This window comes from Lepus europaeus, chromosome 15 (genome assembly GCF_033115175.1).
Source record: "Lepus europaeus isolate LE1 chromosome 15, mLepTim1.pri, whole genome shotgun sequence".
Classification (NCBI taxonomy): domain Eukaryota; kingdom Metazoa; phylum Chordata; class Mammalia; order Lagomorpha; family Leporidae; genus Lepus; species Lepus europaeus.
In genome coordinates, this window is record NC_084841.1 from 40904175 (window position 1) to 40918439 (window position 14265).

Here is a 14265-nt window from a genome sequence, read left to right on the forward strand (position 1 = left end):
TGTAAATTTCACATGCCAGATGAAAGACTAAACTTTCTTTAGGCCACTATGCATGGAAAAGAATAAAACATAAAGTCAATTCACATTTTAGTGCTCCTATTTAAGTTATAAAATAGTATTTGGAATAGACATCCTATTAAGCTTATTGGTAGAATTTACAATTTGGGTGAAATTGTAAAAAAATAAATGCACATAGCATAATATATCTGTTCCATTCTCAGATGTATGTCCTATATTTGAAATAAGGAGGCAAAAGTGGTCATTAATTTTTTCAATACCGGCCTGGTAAAAGGTAGATTGATGCTATCAGGTCTCTGGTCAGCAAAACCGATTCCCAACACTCACTATTCCACCAAAGGCTTCAGGAAATGAAACCTGATCAAAGGTAAAATTTTGAAAACCAGTAAGATTTACAGACTCAAGAGAAAGATCACATTAAATATAATAAGCTTTATTATGTTAAAGAACTATATTTAAATAATTGAGTGTTTACATAATATATGACACAACATTAAGTTAGATAAGGTAGCTCTGTTAACTCATTTATTCTACACATCCTTTGGAACCTATTATGTATTAAGCTACTGGGAAAATGATCAGAAAAAAGGATATGATCCTTGAATTCAGAAAATTTTACTTTCTGGAGAAAGGGCCCATTAAAATGGAAGCCTGGGTGGTGTTGTGAAGGAGAAAGATATGGTACTAGGGAACTCTACACAAACTTTGACTTGCTCAGAATTCAGAGAAGTATTGTTTGTAACAGCATTGGGAAAAAATTGTTTTTGCCACAGACAAGTGGCCAAATGTTTTAATAAAGTAAAACATTTATTATCTCCTACTACAGGAAATCTGGCAGCATGTTAATCAGGGTTCATTTACAAGTTGGTTGCTGCTGGCTCTGTGAGGTCTTTAAAGTCCTGGACTCTTTCCCTGTCTCTGTTACTCCATCCTTTCCCATTGTCCAACTTTGTGTGCTTGTCCCTTCATGCTCTGAGGGTGCCACAAATCGAGGCATTTGGTACTCATGGAACTGCATGCAAAGGCAGGAAGGGACACATTTCTCCTTGTGCGTCTCTTCTGTTCAGAAGCCTTTTCCCCCCATAGGCGTATTTCAGCTCCCGCTGGCCTTGGGCAGGCACATGTGCTACCAGCTGTAAGAGATCACGGAAAGCAAGTATGTGGTTATTTTCATCTCTATATTAGGATCAGGCTCCGTCAGCAAGCAGGTGGTGGTGGGGTGGATCCTGCAAGGTCCTTAGAGTTCTACCACAGGGAGAGACCTGAGGGAAGTGACTCAGAGCTGTGATCTGAAGGGCAAGGGGAGTGATGAGGGAGGAGTAAGGAAAAGCACATCGCAAGAGTGAAAGGCTCAGAGGCTGTGCAGAAGGACAGCTGGTGGGCATAATGTGAATTAAAACTGGAGAGAGAACGGCACGTAGACCGCCGAAAGCCTATCAGACCACATGAAGGTATTTTGTCTTTACCCTGACAGCAACGGTTTGCCATTGTAGGGATTTATAGAGGTGACAGGACATAAATCGGAGGCCAAAATTAATTTCATGATCTAGTAGGGACATTGCAAATGGCTAAGAAAACGTGAGAAAAAAATCATGTAATTTACTAATTATTTTAAGCAAGAGTTTTTTTTTAAAATATTTGTTTTAAATATTTTTTAAAATATATTTTTAAATATATTTTTTTAAATATTTGTTTTAAATATTTTTTTGAATATTTGTTTTTGAAAGAGTTACAGAGAGAGGTAGAAACAGATAGAGAGAGGTCTTCTGTCTGTTCACTCCCCAAATGGCTGAAATGGCTGGAGCTGAGCCGGTGCAGAGCTAGGAGCCAGGGGCTTCCTCTGGGTCTCCCACATGAGTGCAGGGGCCTAAGGACTTGGGCCGTCCTCTGCTGCTTTCCCAAGCACATCAGCTGGGAGCTGGATCAGAAGTGGAGCAGCCAAGACTTGAACTGGTGCCTATATGGGATGCTGGCATTGCAGGCCAAGACCTTAATGCGTTGTGCAACAGCACTGGCCCTGAAATTCTTTATTTGATCAATATTTATTGCAGGATTTTAACACTTCTTCATGGAAGCGTGACTGTGAAGAGAAGGAAAAGTTTAAAGTCCAAAGCTGAAGGGAGACTGATTTTGTCTACCAGAGTTTCCCCTTTATTTTATAATTCACAGAAATTTCACAGAAATTTCATAAAATACTGAAATTGAGCAAACATGCTAAGGAGGAAAAATAAAGCAGGGCAGGTGTATGGAAATTGTGGGGTCAAAATTACAGAAGGGATGATCAGGAACAGGTAACATGTGAGGAGAGAACTGGAAGAGAGAAAGGGAGGAGATGAGACTCTTGGAAGCAGAGTATTCCAAACACAGGGAACAGCTCCTAGGTGTGAAGGGACATCAACTGCAAAGGCCTTCTGAAAGAAATGTGCCTGGTGTATTCCGGGAATCTTAAGGAGACCCGTGGGGCTGGACTGCCGTGGGTGCACAACAGTAGAATATAATAAGGTCAAGGAGCCTTTGGGTGCCCTACTGTTCTGAGCTTCAGATGTCATCTTAAGGCCTTTGACTGTGCAGGCAAGAAGCCCTTGGGAGGGTTTTGCACAGAGGAATGGCACAATCTGACTTCTGTGTCACTTCTGACTGCTGTGTAGAAGAGGTTGGGAGACCATTGCAAGCATCCATGCAAGAGGTGGTGGTTTTCTGGGTCAGAGTACTAACAACAGAGGTAGGAAAAACAGTCACATTCTGGACGACTTTTAAAGATTAAAGAGGAAGGTAAAAGAAAGAGAGGAATTAAGAATGACTCCAAGGATATTATGAATACCCAAGTCAGGAATATATTAATAATATGAAATCATTTCTCAAGAACATCTGTTAAAGTCTCTCAAAATTAGCATTCCTCAGAATATCATTTGGGAAATGAGGTTAAGGATACTAAGTGAATTAAAAGCTGTGCCAAACTACTGAGGATCACGTTAGCTAGTACTCAGCTGGCAATAACACAATTGTCTTAGGTTACTATTCTGTTTAGCTCATTAACTAAAAACTTGACTCAGAAAAATGATCCAAAATGGGAGATAAACTTAAATGTAAAAGGTAAAATTGAAAACTTTTAGAAGAAAACAGGAGAAAATCTTTAGGGCCTAGAGTAGGTGAACAGTATTTAGATATGACACAAAAAATACAATTTATACATTTTAATAAGCGAATAAACTAGACTGTATCAAATTTTAAAACAATTGTTTCTGCTGAGAGAAAGAAGAGACATAGGCTGCAGGAGGGAGAACATATTTCTGAGCTATATATCTGATAAAACACATCAGGAACAAAGAACTCTTAAATAGAACTAGAAAACAGGAAAAAGACATGAGGCATTCAAGTGAATAGAATATACAAATGGCAAATAAGCACATGAACAGATCATAAGTCACTAGGTAAATGCAAATTAAGGCCATAATGAGGTATCAATACATAGTTTTTTTGTTTATTAAAATTTATTTATTGGAAAGGCAAAGTGAGAGAACTCTTCTATCCGCTTTCCAAATGGCTACAACAGCGGGGTCTGCAAAAGTCTGAAGCCAGAAGACAACAACTCCATCTGGGTCTCCCATGTAAGTTGCAGGAATGGAAGCACTTGAGCCATTGTCTTCTGCTTTCCTGGTGCATTAGCAGGGAACTGGATTGGAAAAGGAGTAGCTGTGGCTGGAACTGGCACTTCAACAGAGGAAGTGGGTGTTAAAAGCAGCAGCTTTATTTGCTGTACCACAGTACCTGCCCACAAATACTTGTTATTTATGTTATTCTTCTAAAACAAAAATGACAATCCCAAACTCTGATAAGGATATGAATAAAATGGATCTCTTGTACATGTCTGGTGAAAATATAAAACAATACAGTTATTCTGAGAAATAGTTCAGTAGTTTCTTTTTAAAATTTTTAAAAATTATTTTTATTTTATTTATTTATTTTTAAAGATTTATTTTATTTATTTGAAAGAGAGAGAGAGAGAGAGAAAGAGGTCTTCTGTCCACTGGTTACTCTCCAAATGACTGCAACATCTGGGACTGGGCCAGGCCAAAGCCAGAGGTAAGGAGTTTCTTTCCAGTCTCCCACAATGGTGCAGGGACTCAAGCACTTAGTCCATCCTCTGCTGCTTTCCCAGGCACACTAGCAGGGAGCTGGATCAGAAGTGGAGCAGCTGGGACTCGAACGGGTACCCATTTGGGCATCCAGCACTGCAGGCGATGGCTTAATCCACTATGCCACAATGCCAGCCCCCAAATTAATTATTTTTCAATTTTCATTTTATTTTAGAGTGAGAGAGATTGGCTGAGATAAAGGCAGCTTCCATCTGCTGGTTCACTTCCCAAATTCCACAACAGCCTGGACCAAGCTGAAGCCAGGATCAGAAACTCAATCTGAATATCCCATACAGGTGGCGGGGACCCAAATAGTTGAGCCATCACTTGCTGCCTCCCAAGGTGTGCATTAGCAGTAAGCCAGACTGGAAGCAGAGCAGCCAAGACTTGAACCCAGTCACTTTGATGCCATGTATGAGCATTCCAAGAGGCAACTTAGCTGCTATGCCAAATGGCCACCCCAAGCAGTTTAAAAACTAAATATACTTGTACCATATGACACAATTACACTTTTATATTTCTTATATCTGAGAAATGAAAATTTATATCCACACAAAGATCTGTAGGTAACTGCTTGTTGCAGTTATTTGTGGCAGTCAAAAATAGGAAATAATAAAAATGTTGTTGGTGAATGATTAAACAAACTGACACATACATACCACAGAATACTACTCTGCAATAAAAAGGAATGAGCTAATGACAGATGCAACAAGTTAGATGGATCCCTAAGCCATTATGTTGAGTGAAAGTAACGAATTTTAAAAGATCAGGGGCCAGCTTGTGGTATAACAGACAGTGGCATTCCAAATGGGCGCTGGTTCGAGTCCTGGCTGCTCCACTTCCAATCCAGCTCCTTGCTAATGCATCTCGGAAAGTGGTGGAAGACAGCCCAAGTGGTTGGGCCTCTGCACCTACATGGGAGACCCAGATGAAGTTCCTGGCTTCTGGCTTTGGCCTAGCTCAGCCCTAGCTAATGTGGCCATTTGGAGAGTGAACCAGTGGATGGATGATCTCTGTCTCTCTCTCTATATCTCTGCCTTTCAAATAAATATGTATTTAAAAAAAGTCTCAAAAGGTCACATTTGTAAAATGCAAAAATTATAAAATAAACACAGTAGTGGTCACAAAGAATTAGAAGAATTAGAAGGGTTTTACTACAAAGTAGTGGCCCTAGGAGATCTTTGTTGTGATAGTGTATCTCTGTATTTTGATTGTGGTGGTGGTTAAACCAACAATTGACATATATAATAGGATGACATAGGACTACACAAATACTTTATGTTAACGTCAGTTTACTGGCTTTGATGTGGTACTAAAGTTAAATAAGAGGTAATCCGGGGCTGGTGCTGTGCCGTAGCGGGTAGCTGCCTGCAGTGCCAGCATCCCATATGGGCGCTGGTTTGAATCCTGGCCTCTCCTCTTCCAATCTAGCTCTATACTATGGCCTGAAGCAATGGAAGACAGCCCAAGTCCTTGGGCCCCTGTGCCCCCATAGGAGACTGGGAAGAAGCTCCTGGCTCCTGGCTCCTGGCTTCGGATCGGCCCAGCTCCGGCCATTGTGGCCATTTGGGGAGTGAACCAGAGGATGGAAGACCTCTCTCTTTCTCTGCCTCTGCATCTCTGTAACTGCCTTTCAAATAAATAAATAAATAAATCTTTAAAAAACAAAAAAAAGTAACCTGTGGGGAACTCTGGGTGACAGGCACACAACACCTCTGTGTACTATACCTGCAACAGCTGTAAGTCTTTAATTCTTTCTCTTTTTAATAAAGTTTTTAAAAAATATACTTTAAAATTTTATTTGGAAGGCAAAGTTACAGAGAGAGGAAAAGAGACAGATCGTCCATCAGTCAGAGGTGAGCCAAGCTGAAGCCAGGAGCCTGGAGCTTCTTCTGGGTCTTCCACGTGGGTACAGGGGCCCAAGGATGTGGGCCATCTTCTGCTGCTTTCCCAGGTGCATTAGCAGGGAGCGGCACAGGAAGTGGAGCAGCCACGACTCAAAGTGGTGACCATGTGCGATGCCAGTATCACAGGTGGAGGCTTAACCTGCTGGGCCACAACGCCAGTCTCTCTGATTGTTTCAAAATAAAAGATTTAAAAGAAAAATCCCTTTGGGCATCTTTCCATTGCTTTTCTTCCTCCGGTTCATTTGCTCTTTCCTTCATATGTTGAGCTTTCCTTTTGATTTAATAATGAAGAATCAAATCATTCACTACCCTCACGTGAATCCTGTTTATTTAATTAAGATTTTGTTTTCCTGTGCTTAATTTTAAAAGCAGGGACGCTCTAATTCTTTAAAATAAATTTCTTAAGAAACCAAAAACCACAGACTAACCTGCTTTTTATTTTATGGGAGCCACAGTTAATCATTCTTTAAGGTCAGTAACCCACAATACAAAATATTACCAACACTTGTCTCAGTGATAATTTTTTTTTTTTTTTTTTTGCACAGAGCATTAGGATATATAGTGTTTACGGATTAGAATCACATAGTCACGATGTACCGCGGAAATAATGGTATCAAATATGGTTTTTCACTTTAAGTCTGCTCTTTGCCCCCCAAAAAACCTTTTGCGAGGCCATGTGTCCAGATTTTTGGTTTGGAAAACATGATATCATTGCAACTACAGAACACCAAACTAAAGACAGCCCTGTCCCCAGGGCCTGCAAACAGAATCTGGCAACACTTTGGAAAAGTACTACTTTAGGTTCTCAAAGACCCAAAGAGCCCTCTGGCTCTCACAGTGGGCTCAGCCCCAAATATTCTGAGGTCTTTGAAAAATTATGAGTTGCAGGTGTTTTTCAAGTATTTTCTTCTGCTCTTTTCATTATCATTACCAACAACCAACAAGGATTATACGTTATGACGGTAATATTTCCGTGCACTTCTGCATTTCTCTCCCACTCACTTTTTTTTTTTAATCTCTTCGCACCATACCTTTTACCTCTTTTCTAAACCATAGTTTTTTTACGAAAGTAAGCAAACTTCCCCGGGACTCCGTCAGGTTGCGGTCGCACGGGCTTGAGAACGAAGGAAGTTAGATCCTTGCGGCGATCCGTCCGCCCATCCTGCCGTTTGCCTGCAGCAAGATGGCGGCGGTGTCAATGTCAGTGGCGCTGAGGCCGGCGTTGTTGGGGAGAAGGGCAGCGGCGGTAGTTGCCGTTTCCGTTTCCAGAGTTCCAACCAGGTAATGGAATCGCCAGGCTTCATTTTTTTCGGACTTCTCAGGCCCCTCCATGTTTGCGGAGTCCCGGGGAGGCGTCCGGGCAAACGTCCTCTGCTGACCCTTTCCTCGGGAGAGGGCGGGCGGACTTAGGGACTCGCCGTGCTCGCTGGGCGAGTGGGGCCGGGAATGCGAGGAGCGCGGGGAGGGCTCCGGCTCCTTGGGAACTTTTGGCCTGGGGCCGAGGGAGAGGGTCTGCGGGGTGCGGTTCGGTTCGCGGAGCCTGGAGCCGAACCCTAGCCCCCGGAGGAGGGGAGGAGCCTCGCTGATTTTTTCGCCGCTTTCCGCATCCTCTCCGCGTGTCACCTGTCCCCCCCGCAGTCCTCACTGGAGGATAAGGTTCCCGGCTCCCTTCCGTGGCTTTACGTGGTGTTGACTGGGTGTGTGAACAGAAAGCTTATTTTATTTATCAGTCCGCTTGGGAGGAAAACTTGTTTGGAATTCAGCGTTAGTAAAATTGTCGGTGCTGTTAGTTTCGGAAGGTAATTTTGAAAAGGCTTGTGGTGATGTCCCGAGGTTTCCCATGACATTGGTTAAAGCGTCACAGAAATTCAGGGATGGGTGTTACAGTTTTTGCTTTGCAGTTTTCTGATTTTTTTTCCCCTCCCCGACTGCTTTACTTCATCCTCTGTTTCCTTAGTTCTCCGAATTTCCCTAAACTTACTACAGTGCTAATACTATACACACCTACCTACACATATTCACGTTGTATCTGAAAAGTATCGCTTTGTTGCTGTTTTCACAGCTTTTAGTGTAAACGTAAACCGTGCCTTGTATTTAGAGTGTGCTGCCTTCTGTGGAGGCTGCGCTGAATGATTAGAACAGATGGAAAGATTGGATGGAGCTGTGACGCTTGTGGGAGGTTAAACATTGAAAAGAGGGTCTAACTGGATGCTAACAAGTTAGTGTTAAATAAATGTAAAGAGGAATAAAGAGAAAGTGTTAATCAGAAAGAATTTGGGGAGGTGACTTTTATTAAGGTTTTAAGTAGTGGGTGTTAGTTGGGAAAGAAGCGATGTCCTGGGTAGGGTCAGTGGCTTATGAAAAGGCTTGAAGGCAATAATAGGGCAATACGTACACGGTGTGGAGTCAGGGAAAAGTAAGAGTGCTAAGGTTGGAGAAAGGTAAATACGTTTGTAATTAAGTATTCTACCTGTGGGCACCTTCAGGCTTGGGAAGTGTGCATCTAAGGTGTAAGGCACCTCTGGTTAGCTCAGTGCTAGCTTAACAGTGACCCTGCTTAGTTTGTGTCCCCCTGGATATTATTGGGATTAGTTTTGCATTCCCAAATAATGTACTCATAGTAGCTGTAGAACTGAAAACAGGTTTGAAGGGACCACTAACACATGGCTAATAAAACAAGCGGGCGTATGTAAATTTAAGTCTCAGCCATTTTGTCAACAATTATGATGACTGAAGTTAAGAGGATATTACATTTTGGAGACTGAGGATAATTATTACTACATATCCAAACTTGCCTGTGTGTTATAAGAGATTTGAAGAGGCATTATATATGGCCTTCAGCTGTTGCTTTCTATGCCCCCATCCGGTATTGGAGAACCAGTTAGAGTCTCCAAGCTGCTCCACTTCCCATTTACCTTCTCTGCTAATGCATCATAGGAGGTAGAGAATGATGATGGCTCAAGTACTTGGGCCCTGACACCCACCTGGCAAAGCTGAATGGGGTTCTGGGCTCCTGGCTTCTCCCTGATCCAGCTCTGGTTGTTATTGGTGTTTGGGTAATGAACAGCAAGTAGAAACATGCACTATCTCTGTCAAATAGTTAAAAAAAAAAATACTTAAAAAGATTTGAAAATAAAATTTTGCTTTTATAAGTTTTTTTTTAATTTTTTAAAATTTTATTTATTGGAAAGGGAGAGTGAGAAAGGAAGAGAGAGAAATTTTTCATCTGCTGGTTTAATCCCTAAATGCCCACAATAGCCGAGGCTAGCCCAGGCCAAAGCCAGGATCCAGGATCTCTATCTGGGTCTTCCACATGGGTGGCAGAGGACTCAGTTACTTGAGCCATTATCTCCTGCTTCCCAGGCACATTAGCAGAGAGCTGGATCAGAACCTGAGCAGCTGGAACTCAAACTGGAATTCCCACATGGGATATGGGAATCCCAAGTGTGCTATACCACAACACCCAGCCAAGCTCTTCTTCTTTTTTTTTTTTAATTTTTATTTATACTATGTGATGTTTTAGTACATATAAACATGGTGTAATGACCCATCATGGCAAATATGCTTCTTCAAATTTTTATTTAAATGTTTAAAAGTTTCTTCAAATTCTTTTATTTTTTCAAATTCTCATAAATAGGACCTTAAAACATTTGAAAGCCAAGGAAAACAATTTTTAAATACAAGTTAACATTTATAAATTTTTCATACACTTTTCTTCGTACCCCAGAAAGGTTATAATCATCTCACTTTGAAGGAATTTATGGTTCTTTTTCCTTTTATGTTATTTGCTTGTCATCCTCAAACATACTTTTTCCATTATGATTTTAGAGTATTGAGGATCTGAAAAGGATGACTGGAAAGAGAGCCAATTAAAAATTCATCCTAAAATTCATCTTATTGTAATGCTTAGAAATACATTTCCATAAATTAATTACTTTTTTTAAAAAATCATGTAGGATCTCTGTCTTTAATGTGCTGTACTCTACTGTTATTTAATGCTATAACTAGTACTCCAACAGTATTTTTTCACTTTGTGTTGCTATGTGGGGGCAAACTGTTGAAATTTTTACTTAATATATACTAAACTGATCTTCTGTATATAAAGAGAATTGAAAATGAATCTTGATGTGAATGGAAGGGGAGAGGGAGCGGGAAAGGGGAGGGTTGCAGGTGGGAGGGAAGTTATGGTGGGGGAAGCCATTGTAATCCATAAGCTGTACTTTGGAAATTTATATTCATTAAATAAAAGTTAAAAAAAAGGGGGAATTAAAGAGAACTAGGCTAGGAAAGAGTCAGTAAAAGGAAAAAGGTGATTTAAATAAATTTTTCAAATATTTAAAGGAAAGCGATGGGTAATTTTTTAAAATAAAATGTTTTATAATCAAAAATAAACATCATATAAGGAAACAAACAACAAAAAAAAAGAAATACATTTCCAAATGACAACATTTCAAATCTCTTTGACTGAAATATGGGAGGGTGGAATCAGTAAAGTAGGTGGTAAGGCGGGGATGAAGGAGCAGAAGAAACGGAACATCAGTAGAAGGAAGCAGTTGGTTGCTGCATTAACTTACATGAATTCAATTGCAGTATATCAGTAAAAAACAAAACAGATATAAAACAAACCAACATTTACACATAAGAGAGGCAAACATTATTTAAATAGCAGAGATAATTCAGCTGATATACTCACTGAATTTGTGCTCTTGAATAAGTCTGTTTCTATGCCCTTCTCATTTCCCAGGATTGAATGTGAGAAAGGAGAGCACTGGATAGGTCTTCTACATTTATTCTTAATTTCCTAAGTGATTTTCCAGGGTAAATTTTAACTATTTAGAAATATCTATCAGCCAGATAAATTGGCACTTTATTTCAAAGTAGCAGTGTTTATGACTCAGGATATCTGATATAATGTTTTTATTTATTGAAACATTTGTTTATACTTATTTATGACTCAGGATATCTGATACAATGTTTTTATTTATTGAAACATTTGTTTATACTTATTTCACCCAGCTTTGTATCATCAAATATTAGAACAATGCTTCTCAATTTGCACTAGGTCTTGTGTTTATCACAAACATAGTTCTTAAGGTGCTCAGAAGTGTTAATGATTGTGTTGGGAACTAAGTATATGGGACTGCTTATTGAGGTTTTTTTTAATAGCCCAATTTCTGGCTTTATTGTGTTGTATTACTATTTTTTTTTCCAAAACTATGTAAGCCAGTATGAAATTGATTCCCCAGGGACCTCCAGTGAGGAAGTGGTCCTCAGACTGTTGAGAATTCTGTGTATATTACACCTTGGTGGGAAACAGGCTCAACCCAAATCTGAGAATCATTTAGTACATTTTAAGATAAACAGATTGGCTTCCACTTCAGATAAGCTGGATAAGTGAATTGCTGTCTGAGGAACAGTTACTTCTGCTGTCATTGTAACACATCAAAGACAAGTTATGAAAGCTTGAAATGTTTTGCAGGTGTCTTCTAGTAGATTTATTTTCGTTGAAAAATTAAATTTTTCAAAAATACAAAAATTAGAATAATGTCTGACACATAGTAAACCTTCTAATTTTATTATTGAGTTAAATAGCCTGAATTTTGTGATAGCTTATAAGATACTCATAATTCCTATTACAGGATTATAAATCTTTAACCATTGGCCAAGTGACTTGCTTTGGGTGTTGAAATGTGAGTGGAAATGTATTTGAAGCCAAACTGAAGCTTTTTTTTTTTTTTTTTAAGATTTATTTCTTTATTTGAAAGTCAGGGTTACAGAGAGAGAGGATAGGCAGAGAGAAGAAAGAGGTCTTAACATCCATTGGTTCACTCCCCAGTTGGCCGCAACAGCTGGAGCTGTGCTGATCTGCAGCCAGGAGTTTCTTCCTGGTCTCCCATGTGGGTGCAGGGGCCCAAGGATTTGGGCCATCTTCTACTGCTTTCCCTGGCCACAGCAGAGAGCTGAATCGGAAGTGGAACAGCTGGGTCTTGAAATGGCACCCTTGTGGGATGCCGGCGCTTCAGGCCAGGGTGTTAACCGGCTCTGCCACAGCACCTGCCCCCCAAACTGAAGCTTTAAGAATTGTCCCATGGCCGGCGCCACAGCTCAATAGGCTAATCTTCCGCCTACAGCACCAGCACCCTGGGTTCTAGTTCCAGACAAGGCACCAGCTTCTGTCCTGGTTGCTCCTCTTCCAGTCTAGCTCTCTGCTGTGGCCTGGGAGTGCAGTGGAGGATGGCCCAAGTCCTTGGGCCCTGCACCCGCATGGGAGACCAGGAGAAGCACCTGGCTCCTGCCTTCGGATCAGCGCGGTGCGCTGGCTGCAGCGGCCATTGTGGGGTGAACCAACGGAAAAGGAAGACCTTTCTCTCTGTCTCTTTCTCTCACTGTCCACTCTGCCTGTCAAAAAAAAAAAAAAAAAAAAAGAATTGCCCCATATTTTGCCATGTTACTTTTTCCTCTAATGCGAAATGGGCAGATCCCAGGTGTGACCTGCTCTTCTAGGCCAGATCTTGGGATGAAGACAACATGCAACAAAGCAAAAAAGTAATTCTTGTACTTAATATAAAATATCAGTTGTGATAAATACCTGTTCTTGTAATCCAGAAAAATGTTTGACCTGGTAGTTACCCAAGTATAACAACCTGTACTCTTTTTACATAGACATGGACATATGCATGCAGGCACACACACAGGGACTTAGTGATGGGGTCACAAGGTTTTAGAGAGCTGGAACAATTTTGTTTTAAATGTTTATCACATAGATGAGTAAATAAATACTTAGAGATGAGTGATTATGAAGAAAAACAGGAAGCCAGGGACAATATTTCTGTTAATAGCCTCATCAGGGAATGTTAGGCATAAATAAATATATAATACATAAATGTGAATATGGTCTTTTCTAAATGTTTCAGTGGTTTGAATTTAGGAATTTCTTTTTTTTTTTTTTGTTTAAAAGTTTTTGAAAATTTATTTGGGAAAGGAGAAACAGGGAGAAAGAGTTACGTCTTCTTGATGAATTGATCCCTTAATCATTACATAGTGCCCTTCTTTTTCTCTTTTAACAATTTTTGAGTTAAAGTCTATTTTTTCTGTTAGCATGGAATATCTTTTTCCATCCTTTCAGTTTCAGTCTCTGTACATCTTTGTTGGTGAGTTGTGTTTCTTGTAGGCAGCAAATAGTTGGGTTTTGTTTTTCAATCTATTCAGCAAGTCTGTGTCTTTTAACTACAGAGTTGACGACATCTATATTCAAAGTGACTATTGATAAGTAACGACTTTGCCCTGCCTTTTTTCCATAAATATTCCTAATTTTTACTTTATATTCCCTTTGCACTTTTTAAACTTTTATTTATTTTTTATTTAATAAATGTAAAATTTAGGAATTTCTGTTAACTTGTGTATTGAAGTTATTTCATAATAGATCTTGAACTCCTATACTTTGATAAGTGTCCTGACTCCTTTTTTCTATTCAAATTTTTGAAAACCAGGGAGTACAAATGAATTAATTTGGGAAAAAGTACTCATTGGAACACAAGAGCTTTTTTTGTGGGAAGAGTAGCTAACTCTACCTAAAGTTTTTTAAAGATGATGATAAATGGGTCTTAATGAAGAAAGATGTAGTAACTTGGTTCATATGTAATAACCTGCTAGAAGAGGTCTTTTTGGGGTGTCATGAATATAAAATTCAGCCACATCACAGGTTGCTTGTACAGAATACAAAGTTTCAGATGGGAAAGCTTCTAAAATCTATCACATTCCTTACTAAAAGTTGAGAATTGGGATTTTTATTTTGGGCATAAATTAGTAATAGCTCATATTTATTTCTAGCTTACAGTTTTTCAACCACTATGCTGAGGATTTCACTTAGATTGTCTCAGGTATTTTCCTCAGTTATCCTTTGAACTCAGGTGTTCTTACCATCCTTTTACAGATGAGGAAACAGGTACAGAACCGAAAGTACTTAGCTTTCATTACTAGGAAATAGTCTGATTTAGCAGTCTAAGCCAATTTATTGGTTTCTGCAGTGAGGAATAGTGTGTCTGATAATAGTAAATTAAAACCTCAAGGTTTTGCAGTTTTTTCTTTCTTTTAGCAAGGTTTTTTTTTCCCCTAAATTTTTTATTACTATAAAAAGAACATATTTTATGCTTTCCATAGGTACAGTTCCAACAAGACAACCGCACTTCCCTCACTCCCCTTCT

The 14265-nt window shown here is 39.6% G+C and overlaps 1 protein-coding gene across 1 annotated transcript in view; it reads left to right on the top strand.

The window, feature by feature from the left end:
- The first annotated feature begins 7214 nt into the window (after nucleotides 1-7214).
- Nucleotides 7215-14265, top strand: part of NDUFS4 (NADH:ubiquinone oxidoreductase subunit S4) — a 118281-nt gene continuing 111230 nt past the window's right edge. Inside the window, exon 1 of the mRNA XM_062211785.1 lies at nucleotides 7215-7342. Within this exon, the coding sequence (XP_062067769.1) occupies nucleotides 7245-7342 (98 nt within the window). The 5' untranslated portion in view covers nucleotides 7215-7244. The remainder of the gene's footprint in view (nucleotides 7343-14265) is intronic.